Below are 16,327 nucleotides of genomic sequence, written 5' to 3' on the forward strand. Positions count from 1 at the left end.
AGTCATCTTGTATAACCCAAATATTAATTTTGAAATAAATTTAAATAATAGATAACAGTAATTGAGTGAGATATGACTATTTTTTTAAACACAATACATAAAAATATTTTAAAAATTATTTAGGGTTAATCAAATTATATCTAAAAATTAAATTAAAATTAAATCGGAACAATGGCTAACGCTATTAGTTATTATATTTTCTTAACTGTGGTTATGTTCAAACCGTAAAAAACATCATTTGGCTATCTCGTATATACGAAATAGTAAATTTAAATTATATTCGAATAATAGATAACAGTAATGAAGTGAAATATGATTTTTTTTTTTAAAAATACATCAAAAAAATTTTAAAATTAATTTACAGTACATCAAATGAACTTCAAAAATTATATTGGAATCAAATCGGACAATGTTATAATGATTAATTATTCTATTTTCTTAACCCTGGTTATGTCCAAAACTTAAAAAGGATCATTTGAGTCATCTTGTATAACCTAAATATTAATTTTAAAATAAATTTGAATAATAGATAACCGTAATTGAGTGAGATATGACTATTTTTAAACACAATTCATCAAAATAGTTTAAAAAATTATTTAGGGTTAATCAAATTAGATCTAAAAATTAAATTAAAATGAAATCGGAACAATCGCAAACGCTATTAGTTATTATATTTTCTTAACTCTGGTTGTGTTCTAACTGTAAAAAACATCATTTGGCTATCGTGTATATGCGAAAGAGCAAATTTAAATTATATGCGAATAATAGATAACGGTAATAGAGTGAGATATAATAATTTTTTTAATAATCAATACCTAAAAATATTTATAAGATTATTTAGGGTCAAACAATTTATATCTAAACATTAAATTGAAATTATATCGGAACAATGGCTAACGCTATTAATTATTATATTTTCTTAGCTCTGGTTATGTTCAAACCGTAAAAAACATCATTTGGCTATCTCGTATATACGAAATAGTAAATTTAAATTATATTCGAATAATAGATAACAGTAATGGAGTGAAATATTATTATTTTTTTTTTTAAACGATACATCAAAAAAATGTTAAAAGTAATTGCATCAAATGAACTTCAAAAATTAAATTGGAATCAAATCGGACAATGCTATAATAATTAATTATTCTATTTTCTTAACCCTGGTTATGTCCAAAAGTTAAAAAGGATCATTTGAGTCATCTTGTAGAACCTAAATATTAATTTTAAAATAAATTTGAATAATAGATAACCGTAATTGAGTGAGATATGACTATTTTTAAGCACAATTCATCAAAATAGTTTAAAAAATTATTTAGGGTTAATCAAATTAGATCTAAAAATTAAATTAAAATGAAATCGGAACAATCGCAAACGCTATTAGTTATTAAATTTTCTTAACTCTGGTTGTGTTCTAACTGTAAAAAACATCATTTGGCTATCGTGTATATGCGAAAGAGCAAATTTAAATTATATGCGAATAATAGATAACGGTAATAGAGTGAGATATAATAATGTTTTTAATAATCAATACCTAAAAATATTTATAAGATTATTTAGGGTCAAACAATTTATATCTAAAAATTAAATTGAAATTATATCGGAACAATGGCTAACGCTATTAATTATTATATTTTCTTAGCTCTGGTTATGTTCAAACCGTAAAAAACATCATTTGGCTATCTCGTATATACGAAATAGTAAATTTAAATTATATTCGAATAATAGATAACAGTAATGGAGTGAAATATTATTATTTTTTGTTTTTAAACAATACATCAAAAAAATGTTAAAAGTAATTGCATCAAATGAACTTCAAAAATTAAATTGGAATCAAATCGGACAATGCTATAATAATTAATTATTCTATTTTCTTAACCCTGGTTATGTCCAAAACTTAAAAAGGATAATTTGAGTCATCTTGTAGAACCTAAATATTAATTTTAAAATAAATTTGAATAATAGATAACCGTAATTGAGTGAGATATGATTATTTTTTTAAACACAATTCATCAAAATAATTTAAAAAATTATTTAGGGTTAATCAAATCAAATCTAAAAATTAAATTAAAATGAAATCGGAACAATCGCTAACGCTATTAGTTATTATATTTTCTTAACTCTGGTTGTTTTCAAGTCGTAAAAAACATCATTTGACTATCTTGTATATGCGAAATAGCAAATTTAAATTATATGCGAATAATAGATAACCGTAATTCAGTGAGATATGACTATTTTTTTTAAACACAATACATCAAAAAAATTTAAAAAATTATTTAGGGTTAATCAAATTATATCTAAAAATTAAATTGAAATCGTATCGGAACAATCGCTAACGCTATTAGTAATTGAATTTTCTTAAATCTGGTTGTGTTCAAACCGTAAAAAACATCATTTGGCTATCTTGTACATGCAAAATAGTAAATTTAAATTATATTCGAATAATAGATAACAGAAATAAAGTGAAATATAATATTTTTTTTTAAAAAAACAATACATCAGAAAAATTTTAAAAGTAATTTACAGTACATCAAATGAACTTCAAGAATTAGATTGGAATCAAATCGGACAATGCTATAAAGATTAATTATTCTATTTTCTTAACCCTGGATATGTTCAAAACTTAAAAAGGATCATTTGAGTCATCTTGTATAACCTAAATATTAATTTTGAAATAAATTTGAATAATAGATAACCGTAATTGAGTGAAATATGACTTTTTTTTTAAACACAATACATCAAAATAATCTAAAAAATCATATAGGGTTAATCAAATTATATCTAAAAATTAAATTAAAATTAAATCGGAACAATGGCTAACGCTATTAGTTATTATATTTTTTTAGCTCTGGTTATGTTCAAACCGTAAAAAACATCATTTGGCTATCTCGTATATACGAAATAGTAAATTTAAATTATATTCAAATAGTATATAACAGAAATGGAGTGAAATATGATTATTTTTTTTTAAAACAATACATCAAAAAAATTTTAAAAGTAATTTACAGTAGATCAAATGAACTTCAAAAATTATATTGGAATCAAATCGGACAATGCTATAATGATTAATTTTTCTATTTTCTTAACCCTGGTGATGTCCAAAACTTAAAAAGGATCATTTAAGTCATCTTGTATAACCTAAATATTAATTTTAAAATAAATTTGTATAATAGACAACCGTAATTCAGTGAGATATGACTATTTTTTTTAAACACAATACATCAAAAAAATTAAAAAAATTATTTAGGGTTAATCAAATTATATCTAAAAATTAAATTGAAATCGTATCGGAACAATCGCTATCTTGTATATGCGAAATAGCAAATTTAAATTATATTCGAATAATAGATAACGGTAATAGAGTGAGATATAATAATTTTTTTAAAAATCAATACCTAAAAATATTTAAAAAAATTATTTAGGGTTAAACAATTTATATCTAAAAATTAAATTGAAATTATATCGGAACAATAGCGATAGGTAGTAGTAATCGATTTTCTTTATCCTGGTTATGTCCAAAACTTAAAAAGCATCAGTTGAGTCATCTTGTATAATTTAAATACAAATTTTAAAATAAATTTGAATAATAGATAACCGTAATAGAGTGAGATATGACTATTTTTTTAAAACACAATACATCAAAATATTTTAAAAAATCATTTAGGTTTAATCAAATTATATCTAAAAATTGAATTAAAATTAAACCGGAACAATCGCTGACGCTATTAGTTATTATATTTTCTTAACTCTGGTTGTGCTCAAAACGTAAAAAACTTCATTTGGCTATCTCGTAGATGGGAAATACTAAATTTAAATTATATTCGAATAATAGATAACAGAAATAAAGTGAAATATAATTATTTTTAAAAAAAAACAATACATCAGAAAAATTTTAAAAGTAATTTACAGTACATCAAATGAACTTCAAAAATTAGATTGGAATCAAATCGGACAACGCTATAAAGATTAATTATTTTATTTTCTTAACCCTGGTTATGTCCAAAACTTAAGAGCGATCATTTGAGTCATTTTGAATAAACTAAATATTAATTTTAAAATAAATTTGTGTAATAGATAACCGTAATTCAGTGAGATATGACTATATTTTTTAAACACAATACATCAAAATAATTTAAAAAATCATTTAGGTTTAATCAAATTATATCTAAAAATTTAATTGAAATCATATCGGAACAATAGCTATAGGTAATAGTTATCGATTTTCTTTATCCTGGTTATGTCCAAAACTTAAAAAGGATTAGTTGAGCCATCTTGTATAATCTAAATATTAATATTAAAATAAATTTGAATAATAGATAACCGTAATTGAGAGAGATATGACTATTTTTTTAAAACACAATACATCAAAATATTTTAAAAAATTATTTAGGGATAAACAAATGATATCTAAAAATTAAATTAAAATCCTATCGGAACAATAGCTATAGGTAATAGTAATCGATTTTCTTTATCCTGGTTATGTCCAAAACTTAAAAAGGACTTTAGTCATCTTTTATAATCTAAATATTAATTTTAAAATAGATTTGTTAAATAGATAACCGTATTAGAGTGAGACATGACTATTTTTTTAAAATACAATACATCGAAATATTTTTAAAAATCATTTAGGGTTAAACAAATTATATCTAAAAATTAAATTGAAATCATATCGGAACAATCGCTAACGCTATTAGTAATTAAATTTTCTTAACTCTGGTTGTGTTTAAACCGCAAAATACATCATTTGGCTATCTCGTATATGCGAAATAGTAAATTTAAATTATATTCAAGTAATAGATAACAGTAATAGAGTGAGATATAATAATTTTTTTAAAAAACAATTTTTAAGAAAAATTTTAAATATAATTTACAGTACATCAAATGAACTTCAAAAATTAAATTGGAATCAAATCGGACAATGTTATGATAATTATTTGTTCTATTTTCTTAAACCTGGTTATGTCCAAAACTTAAAAAGGATCATTTAAGACCTCTTGTATAACCTAAATATTAATTTTACAATAAATTTGATAGATAACCGTAATAGAGTGAGATATGACTATTTTTTTTAAAAAACAATACATCAAAATATTTTTAAAAATCATTTAGGTTTAATCAAATTATATCTAAAAATTTAAATGAAATCATATCGGAACAATAGCTATAGGTAATAGTAATCGATTTTCTTTATCCTGGTTATATCCAAAACTTAAAAAGGAATATATAGGTCATCTTGAATAACCTAAATATTAATTTTAAAATAAATTTGAATAATAGATAACCGTAATTGAGAGAGATATAACTATTTTTTTTAAAACACAATACGTCAAAATATTTTAAAAAATTATTTAGGGATAAACAAATTATATCTAAAAATTAAATTGAAATCCAATCGGAACAATAGCTATAAATAATAGTAATCGATTTTCTTTATCCTGGTTATGTCCAAAACTTAAAAAGGATCAGTTTAGTCATCCTTTATGATCTAAATATTAATATTCAAATAGATTTGTTAAATAGATAACCGTAGTAGAGTGAGATATGACTATTTTTTTTAAAATACAATACATCGAAATATTTTTAAAAATCATTTAGTGTTAAACAAATTATATCTAGAAATGAAATTGAAATCATATCGGAACAATCGCTAACGCTATTAGTTATTATATTTTCTTTACTCTGGTTGTGTTTAAATTGTAAAAAACATCATTTGGCTATCTCACAGATGGGAAATACTAAATTTAAATTATATTCGAATAATAGATAACAGTAATAGAGTGAAATATGATTATTTTTTTTTTAAAAACAATACATCAGAAAAGTTTTAAAAATAATTTACAGTACATCAAATGAACTTCAAAAATTAAATTGGAATCAAATCGGACAATGCTATAGAGATTAATTGTTCCTTTTTTTTAAACCTGGTTATGTCCAAAACTTAAAAAGGATCATTTGAGACCTCTTGTATAACCTAAATATTAATTCTAAAATAAATTTGAATAATAGATAACCGTAATAGAGTGAGATATGACTATTTTTTTTAAACACAATACAACAAAATATTTTTAAAAATCATTTAGGTTTAAACAATTTATATCTACAAATTAAATTAAAATCATATCAGAACAATCGCTAACGCTATTAGTTATTATATTTTCTTAACTCTGGTTGTGTTCAAACCGTAAAAAACATCATTTGGCTATCTTCTATATGAAAAGTGAATTTAAATTATATTCGAATAATAGATAGCAGTAATAGAGTGAAATATGATTATTTTTTTTTTAAAAACAATACATCAGAAAAATTTTTAAAATAATTTACAGTACATCAAATGAACTTCAAAAATGAGATAGGAATTAAATCGGACAATGCTATAGGGATTAATTGTTCTATTTTCTAAACCCTGGTTATGTCCAAAACTTAAAAAGGAGCATTTGGGTCATCTTGAAAAACCTAAATATTAATTTTAAATTATATTTGAATAATAGATAACCGTAATTGAGTGAGATATAATTATTTTTTTTTTAAACAATTCATTAGAAAAATTTTAAATATAATTTACAGTACATGAAATGAACTTCAAAAATTAAATTGGAGTCAAATCGAACAATGCTATAGGGATTAATGGTTCTATTTTCTTAACCCTGGTTATGTCCAAAACTTAAAAAGGATCATTTGGGTCATCTTGTATAACCTAAATACCAATTTAATATTATATTCGAATAATAGATAACCGTAATAGAGTGAGATATGAGTATTTTTTTAAAACACAATACATCAAAATATTTGTAAAAATTATTTTGGGTTAAACAAGTTATATCTAAAAATTAAATTAAAATTAAATCGGAACAAGAGTTAACGCTACTAATTATCATATTTTCTTAATTCTGGTTATGTTCAAACAGTAAAAAAGATCATTTGGCTAGCTTGTATATGGGATATAATAATTTTTAATTATATTCGAATAATAGATAACCGTAATAGAGTGAGAAATGAGTATATTTTTAAAACACAATGGATCAAAATATTTAAAAAAATTATTTTGGGTAAAACAAATTATATCTAAAAATTAAATTAAAATTAAATCGGAACAAGAGCTAACGATATTAATTATCATATTTTCTTAATTCTGGTTATGTTGAAACAGTAAAAAAGATCATTTGGCTATCTTGTGTATGCGAAATACTAAATCTAAATTATATTCGAATAATAGATTTTAGTAATAGAGTGAGACATGACTAATTTTTTAAAAAACAAAACAGAAAAATTTTAAAAGCAATTTGCAGTACATCAAATGAACTTCAAAAATTAATTTGATTAATTATTCTATTTTCTTACCCTGATTATATCCAAAACGTAAAAAGAATCATCTGCGTCATCTTGTACAACCTAAAAACCAATTTTAAATTATATTCGAATAATAGGTAACCGTAATAGAGTGAGATATGGCTATTTTTTTAAAACACAATGGATCAAAATATTTTAAAAAATCATTTAGGGTTAAACAAATTATATCTAAATATTAAATTAAAATCAAATCGGAGCAATAGCAATAGCTAATAGTTATCGATTTTCTTTATCCTGGTTATGTCCAAAACTTAAAAATGATCATTTGGGTCATATTGTATAACCTATATACCAATTTTAAATTATATTCGAATAATAGATAACCGTAATAGAGTAATATATGACTATTTTTTTAAAGAACAATACATCAAAGAAATTTTAAAAGCAATTTACAGTACATCAAATGAACTTCCAAAAATTAAATTGGAGTCAAATCGGACAATGCTATAGGGATTATTCGTTCTATTTTCTTAACCCTGGTTATATGGCCAAAACGTAAAAATAATCATTTGAGTCATCTTGCAGAACCTAAATACCAAATTTAAATTACATTCGAATAATAGATAACCATAATAGAGTAAGATATGACTATTTTTTTTTTAAACAATACATCAAAAAAATTTAAAAGCGATTTACAGTACATCAAATGAACTTCAAAAATTAAATTGGAGTAAAATCGGACAATGCTATAGGAATTAATTGTTCTATTTTCTTAACCCTGGTTATGTCCAAAACGAAAAAAGAATCATCTGGGTCATCTTGTATAACCTAAATTCCAATTTTAAATTATATTCGAATAGTAGATAACCATATTAGAGTGAAAGATGAATATTTTTATTTAAAACACAATATTTCAAAATATTTTTTAAAATCATTTAGGGTTAAACAAATTATATCTAAATATTAAATTACAATCAAATCGGAACAATAGCTATAGCTAATAGTTATCGATTTTCTTTATTCTGGTTATGTCCAAAACTTAAAAAGGATCATTTGGGTCATCTTGTTTAACCTAAATACCAATTTAATATTATATTCGAACAATAGGTAACCGTAATAGAGTGAAATATGAGTATTTTTTTATAACAAAATACATCAAAATATTTTTAAAAACTATTTAGGGTTAAACAAATTATATCGAAAAATTAAATGAAAATTAAATCGGAACAAGAGTTAATGCTATTAATTATCATATTTTCTTAAATCTGGTTATGTTCAAACCTTAAAAAAGATCATTTAGCTATCTTGTATATGCAAAATACTAAATTTAAATTATAATCGAATAATGGATATTACTAATACAGTGAGATATGACAATTTTTTTAAAGAACAATACATCAGAAAAATTTTAAAAGCAATTTACAGTAAATCAAATGAACTTCAAAAATTAAATTGGAGTCAAATCGGCCAATGCTATAGGGATTAAATGTTCTATTTTTTTAACCCTGGTTATGTCAAAACTTAAAAAGGATCGTTTGGGTCATCTTGTATACCCTAAATACCAATTTAATATTATCTTCGAATAATAGATAACCGTAATAGAGTGAGATATAAGTATTTTTTTAAAACACAATACTTCAATATATTTTTAAAAATGATTTAAGGTTAAACAAATTATATCTAAAAATTAAATTAAAATTAAATCGGAACAATAGCTAACGCTATTATTTATCGTATTTTCTTAATTCTGGTTATGTTCAAACCATAAAAAAGATCATTTGGCTAGCTTGTATATGCGAAATACTAATTTTAAATTATATTTGAATAATAGATAACAGTAATAGAGTGAGATATGGACTATTTTTCTTAAAACACAATACATCAAAATATTCTTAAAAATTATTTTGGGTTAAACAAATTATATCAAAAATTATATTAAAATTAAATCGGAACAAGAGTTAATGTTATTAATTATAATATTTTCCTAATTCTGGTTATGTTCAAACCTTAAAAAAGATCATTTAGCTATCTTGTATATGCAAAATACTAAATTTAAATTATAATCGAATAATAGATATTAGTAATACAGGAGATATCACTATTTTTTTGAAGAACAATACATCAGAAAAATTTTAAAAGCAATTTACAGTACATCAAATGAACTTCAAAAATTAAATTGGAGTCAAATCGGACAATGCTATAGGGCTTAAATCTTGGTTAAACCCTGGTTATGTCCAAAACTTAAAAAGGGTCATATGGGTCATCTTGTATACCCTAAATACCAATTTAATAATATATTCGAATAATAGATAACCGTAATAGAGTGAGATATGACTATTTTTTTAAAGAACCATACATCAGAAAAATTTTAAAAGCAATTTACAGTAAATCAAATGAACTTCAAAAATTAAAGTGGAGTCAAATCGGACAATGTTATAGGGATTAAATGTTCTATTTTCAGAGAAAAACAAACCACCGAGAAGGGACAAAGCCGGGACCTATTTTTCTTGCGCATGTGCGAGCTTATTTGGTATACCTGTCTTATTGCCGGTCCCCTGCCAGCCGTCGGTTAGTCCGGTGATATTCGACGCCTAGTTCAGTCTAGTCAAGTGTTGCCTAAATTATTCTCTGTGTTTATTTTTTGTGTGTGTTGTCATTGTGCTCTTTATTTTATTACAAACTTTTATAATATGCCTTATACCTGTGCTTTTCGTGGAGGTCATTCAAAGACAGGGTGTGGTGTTTCTTTCTTTGCTTTTCCGCTGGAAGAAGATCGGTAAGTTGAACTTTTCTTTTAATTGTTTCCACTCAAAATAAGTTGTTTCTTTTTTTGTTTTTCGTAATTACAGTAATTAGAGGTATTTATCTATGCAGTAATTAAAAAAAATACATAAGTTTAGCTTTTGAATTAAACGTGTAATTTTATGACTTTCAGTGCCAAGTTATGGCTGACAGCTTGCTATAGTACAGACTTGTTTTTGATACCTAGAGAACAACTTACCAGGAACTATAAGCTCGGTGAGTACCATTTTGATGAGAAGTTTTATAGTGCAGGGACCTCAAGAAAGCGTTTGTTACCTAACGCGTTACCAACATGATTTCCTAATCCCAGAAAAAGGACTTGTGAAGGTGCACAGCTTGAGGATGGACCGCCAAAAAAAGTCTCAAAGGAAAAGGACATTAAAATTCTATCAGGTTTGCTTTTGATGGGTTAACTTAACTATAATTTTTACATACTAACTGATATTAATTTTATGCTTGAAACCCTATTTTGCACATAAAAATATATTCTGTATATATTATATTTCTTCTTTTTAGATATTTTAATACAGCCTGCAATTATGAAACCAGCAACGTTGGCCGAGCAAAGTATTGCCGAAAAAAATTCTCCTTATGACAGAACTAAGACGCCTGAAAAGCACCCATTATTGGATATTTTTTCTGGTAAGACTCTCTTCTTTCAGTTTAGTAGGTTGGAATAAGATTTCAGTAAGAATGGATTATTCTTCAGAAAATTCTAATTAGTTTCATACCATTTTATAACAAGGCCCAGACAAGGTCTTGTTATAAAATGGTTATACAAAACTTGTCTGGGACAGGTACCAGGATTAGGATTAGGTACCAAAATGTCTGGACCCCATATAAAATAAGTAAAATAATACCCTTTGTCTTTGTTTCCATTTCTATGAAAACCAACCTCACAATCACTTATTTATAATTTATTTAAAGTTTGAAAACCAAATACATAGGTAGTATTTTACCTGAGCAGAATTTCCAAATTTATTTTAGTTTACCATATTATTATAGTCTATCAGTTTTATTTTCTGATTTTATTCATACTAAAGATGTAAACATTTTAAATGTTAAAGCATTTTTTTATTATTTGCAAGCCCAAGCACTTCACAATATTTAGTGTGCGAGCCCTTCGGCAACCTCCTATCTATCGAAATAGATAAACCGTCCGAGAATTCTCCACCAGGCCTTCTTTCTCCGTCAGCTTCTACTCAGACTTCTTCTCAGCTCAGTAGTAACACTCCCCGAAAGCGAAAACTTACACTGCAAATTAAAAAAATGAGAAAGTTTGGTGTAACTGCTAAAGCACGCCAAAAAGAAGATCCTGATGTAAGAGATTTTAACAGGTTATGTAACAAATTTCTAAGTAAACCTTTGGCATGTGTTATTAAAACTCATGTGGCACTAAAAGGCAAGAGACGCAAATGTCATAGATGTTCTATGGAATTAAAACAATTTGTCTTAACATTGCATTTTTTAAGTCCCAAGGCATATAAATTCATAGGTAGTTTGCTTACTCTACCAACAAAAGGAAGTTTGCATAGAATTACAGAAAATATTTCTTGCCAGCTTGGTATTAATAATGCAGTTTTATATAAAGCTCTTCAAATCAAACTTAAAACCCTGCTTGAGCAAGACAAGCATTGCATTTTGTGCATTGATGAAATATCTTTAAAGGCTAATATTGCTTTTAACGTTACACAAGATAAAATTGTGGGATTTGCAGATCTTGGTGAACAAACCGAAGTACCATTTATTTGTAAAAATGCGTTAGTTATTATGGCTAGAGGATTATATTCTTCCTGGAAGCAGCCTTTGGCGTATTTTTTAGTAGGTTCACAATTAAAAGCCTCAAAATTAAAAACCATTATGGGGGAGCTTATTCCTAAATTACTGGAAATTGGACTTAAAATAGAAGGTATTGCTAGTGATATGGGGTATAAAGTTATCACAATAAAGATATCACAAATTCTGTGAAATTTCGTAATTGCTGGATGGTTACAATCAGAAGCACGATAAAAATATGGGAAAAATTATCAACATTGGGTTACAAGTATCTCAAAGCTAGGAGGTTAAATACAGATTGTATCGAAAATTTCTTTGGTGCTGTAAGGCAGCAAAGTGGGAATAATCTAAATCCAACACAACTGCAATTCCAAAGAGCGTTTAAAAAGCTGTTCTGTCAGAATTACTTACATTCGGAAAGAATGAATTGTAAAAATGATTTGGATAGTATATTGATGAACGTCAAATCCATCAATATACCCGAAATTTTCAATGAAAAAAATAAAACTACACTTCAAAACTATAGTTATAGGACCGACCATATTCCCACAGAAAATGCATTTCGGTATGTTTGTGGCTATATTATGAAAAGAGCACTTGAAGTTCATATTAACTTATACCTGCACCAATTTCGGCAAAATGTGTGATGAAATGGATATAAATAGATTATTTCTTCATTTTAAGGCTTATTTATAATTCCAGTATATATAATTTTGGTGGCTTACAATCTCCTCCAGAAGAGTTTATTTCATATATATTTAAATTACAGGAAATATTCAATTGTAATTTTGAGAAAATTGAGTGCATAAACCAGGGAATATCTAACAATTTATTTAAGATAATGAAAACTATTAATTATGAACACCCTTGTGAACATTTTTCAAAAACCTTTACCTTAAAATTATTTATAAGGTTGAAAATATTTTACACCATTAAATATAATAATAGGGTCTTAAAAACAAATAAAGATAAAAATGTTCGAAAACTAAAAATTTTGCGGAATGTATAAATGTACCTAGGTTTAATTTAATTATTGCCAATGTATTTTTGTGTTTCAATATACAATGGGCCAATATTATTTCCTCAAAAAATAAAAGTATGTTTAGAAGACTTTTTGTTTTTCATTATTTATCCTAAATGGTAATTTTTATAGTTGGCACTATACCGGGTGACACAGAAAAAAGGGAACACGCAATAACTTTTTTATTTTTCAAGATAAAAATGATTAAGCGTATATCAAATTAACTCTAAAAATTAAATTGGAATCAAATCGGACAATAGCTCTAGGGCTTAATTGTTGTATTTTCTTAACCCTGGTTATGTCCAAAACTTAAAAAGGATCATTTGGGTCATATCAATTTTAAATTACTGTTAAAATTTATAACGAAAAACAAACTCTTTTGTCTAAATTCAATCAACTTTTATTTAATCTTTATCCGCCACGACTTCATATGGAACTGTTTTTTGTTTCTTACCAAAAATACGCCTTATCCTCTTAAACCTTTTTAACCTAAACAAAGTATCAAGTTACAAACTAATATTTCTCGGCTATCGCTACGTACTTCTTAAGTGCCGCACATCATTACTTTTCCCATAAATAACTGACACTTACTTCGAACCTATATAACAAAAAGTTTATTGTCCTTATATTTAAACCGCGTAATATTCGGCCATCCTAATTCTCTTTTCTGCCCTCGGAAAATAATGATCATAACTTCCTGGCCAACAATCCTTGATGACCTCAACAATCCTGAAATACAAAATTCTACAACAGCAAGATGGCTTAGTGTGGATCTTGGTTGTTCCTTTTCTTAAATATATTTTTTTTTTATTAATTTAATACTTTGCCTCTTAATTAATCGAAAATACTTTACATTTTCTCCACAGCGATTTATTAATCAATCATAGCATTTCATAGCTATTTTCGAAACTGATAACTAATTTTCATTTCACAACAATTAGTTCATTTTCTATCTTATGTCACTTTCTCCACCCTATTTACAGGTCATTCACCCCATACATTACTCTGGCCAGATTTTTTTTTTTATCATCTGTTTAACACAGGTTCCGTTTTAAGTCGTCCTGTCCGACTATTTTTATTCATCACAGGTTACCTTTTAAGTCGTCCTGTCCGACTATTACATTTAACACAGGCTATCTTTTAAGTCGTCCTGTTCGACTATTTTTATTCATCACAGGTTACCTTTTAAGTCGTCCTGTCCGACTATTTTTTTATTCAAAATGTGCTGTAGTTAAGAAAAGAAACAACAATCCAACAGTTCAAATTCTAAATTCTACATTATCAATCAAATCATGTCTATCTCTTGCATCTTCATCGGATTCACTACCTGAACTCTCATTAATTATTATACTACGATACGGTCGTAAAGAGTCAACAACAACCAGTGTGTTATACTTTTTATAGCCTCTCATACCCTTTACACTTCTAATCTTATACCTATCGTTATCAAAAATCTTTTCAATTACATACGGCCCTGTAAATTTACCACTTAACTTAGAGTTGACGCCGGTCTTACTACAAGACTCACCACCTTTCCATAACACTAAATCACCCTTTTTATATTTTTTCGGTGGTTTTCTCTTTCTATTAAAACAAACTTTCATTTGCTCAGAAACCCGTTTCAAATTTTTACTAGCGTCCTTTCTTTTATCTGAAAAAATCAACCGTGATTGACCCTTCTAAATCTCTTTGAACATTATTTTTATACCCGAACAAAAGCTCAAAAGCACTGTATTTAGTACTCTCATTGACAGTATTATTAATGCCCCAAATAATTTCAGGTAACTTATCGCTCCATTGTAAATCACTATCACTAGTCATTGTTCTCATTGCGTCTAAAAGTGTCCTATGAAACCTTTCTACTTGACCGTTAGCCCTAGGCGTCGCGGTAGCTGTCCCTATATGATTAATCTGTTTACTATGATTAATCTGTTTACTATCTGTAAATGCCAACCCATTGTCAGAAACAATACGTTTTGGATACCCTAAATAGCCACCAAAAATCTCTCGTAAATTCCTAATACACTCCGCCGAACCTAAAGTACGACAAGCCTTTGCTACCATGTATTTCGTAAAGAAATCAACAATGGTCAAAATATACGTTAACCCTGATTTACTTTTAGGAAATGGACCAACGTGATCGATATGAACTGTGTGCATAGGCACATCAGGTTTTGCAATAGGATGTAATTTACCCTCTTCTTTCCCGTAACTACCCTTTTTCTAATTACAATCTAAACAACTTTGAACATATTTTTTTCACAAATCGAGACATTTTTGCAAACCAAAATTGATCCCTTATTAATTTTAAACAACGTACAATGCCTAGATGACCTACGGAATCATGATATTTTTGCAATATTTGGAATCGTGCAAATTTTGGAATAACTAATTTTTCGCCATTTAATGTTTTCTTAAAAAGTCGACTATTTTTATATACATATTGCCTTTTAAAATCGGGATTAGAATTATTTGATTTATGATATTTTGTAGTGTTTCATCCTGCATTTGGATTGTTAAAAACCAATCTTCAATATTAATTTTTGATATATGCACCGGCGGATTTCTACTTAAAGCATCTACATGCTTCATAGTACTTCCAGGCTTGTGTTCAATTTCAAAATCGTACTCTTGTATCAATAACCACCATCTAGCAATTCTTGGAACTAAATCGCGTTTTGCAAAAGTATACCGGACTGCAGAGCAATCAGTTATAATTTTAAAATGCGAACCAATAAGATAACTACGAAAACGTTTCAAGCTTTCTACTACTGCTAAAGTTTCTAATTCATAACTATGATATACCTGCTCAGCCACCGAAGTCACTCGGCTAAAATAAGCCACAAGTCCTTCATCGTAAATCTGAAAAAATATACCTGCAATACCCTTCGAGCTTGCGTCGGTATGAATTTCAGTTTCACGATGCTGGTTAAAAGGCGTTAAAATGGGTCTTGATATTAATTTATCTTTTAACTCGGTGAAAGCAGACATCTGGTCTTTTTCCCACTTAAACGGGGCATTCTTTTTTGTTAATTGCGTAAGTGGCAAGGCAATTATGGCAAAATTTTTAATAAATTTTCTAAAGTACCCAGCTAAGCCTAAAAATTGTCGAATTTCGTGAGCATTAGTAGGCTGTTTAAAATTTTTGACCGCATCTATCTTAGCTAAACCCGGAGACAAACCATTTGGACCTATTTCATGACCCAAAAATTGAATGCTTTGTTTTAGAAAAGATCATTTTTTTAAATTTAATTTAAAACCTGCCTCAGACAATAGCTGCAAAACTTTTTCTAATAATTCTAAACCTTGCTCAGGAGTACTAGTGGGGATTAGAAGGTCATCCATGTAAACTAGAACTTGATCAAACCGCAAATTACCCAGAGCTCTGTCAATAGCACTTTGAAATACAGCTGGCGCATTTATCAAACCAAAAAGCATTTTTAT

At 26.7% G+C, this 16,327-nt stretch overlaps 1 protein-coding gene across 1 annotated transcript in view; it reads right to left on the bottom strand.

Annotated features, from left to right (window-relative positions):
• Positions 1-16,327, bottom strand: part of LOC126745950 (uncharacterized) — a 99,000-nt gene that overhangs the window by 48,722 nt on the left and 33,951 nt on the right. Inside the window, exon 2 of the mRNA XM_050454012.1 lies at positions 7,336-7,386. Coding sequence (XP_050309969.1) covers positions 7,336-7,386 — 51 coding nt within the window. The remainder of the gene's footprint in view (positions 1-7,335; positions 7,387-16,327) is intronic.

The sequence above is a fragment of the Anthonomus grandis genome, chromosome 16 (genome assembly GCF_022605725.1).
Source record: "Anthonomus grandis grandis chromosome 16, icAntGran1.3, whole genome shotgun sequence".
NCBI lineage: Eukaryota > Metazoa > Arthropoda > Insecta > Coleoptera > Curculionidae > Anthonomus > Anthonomus grandis.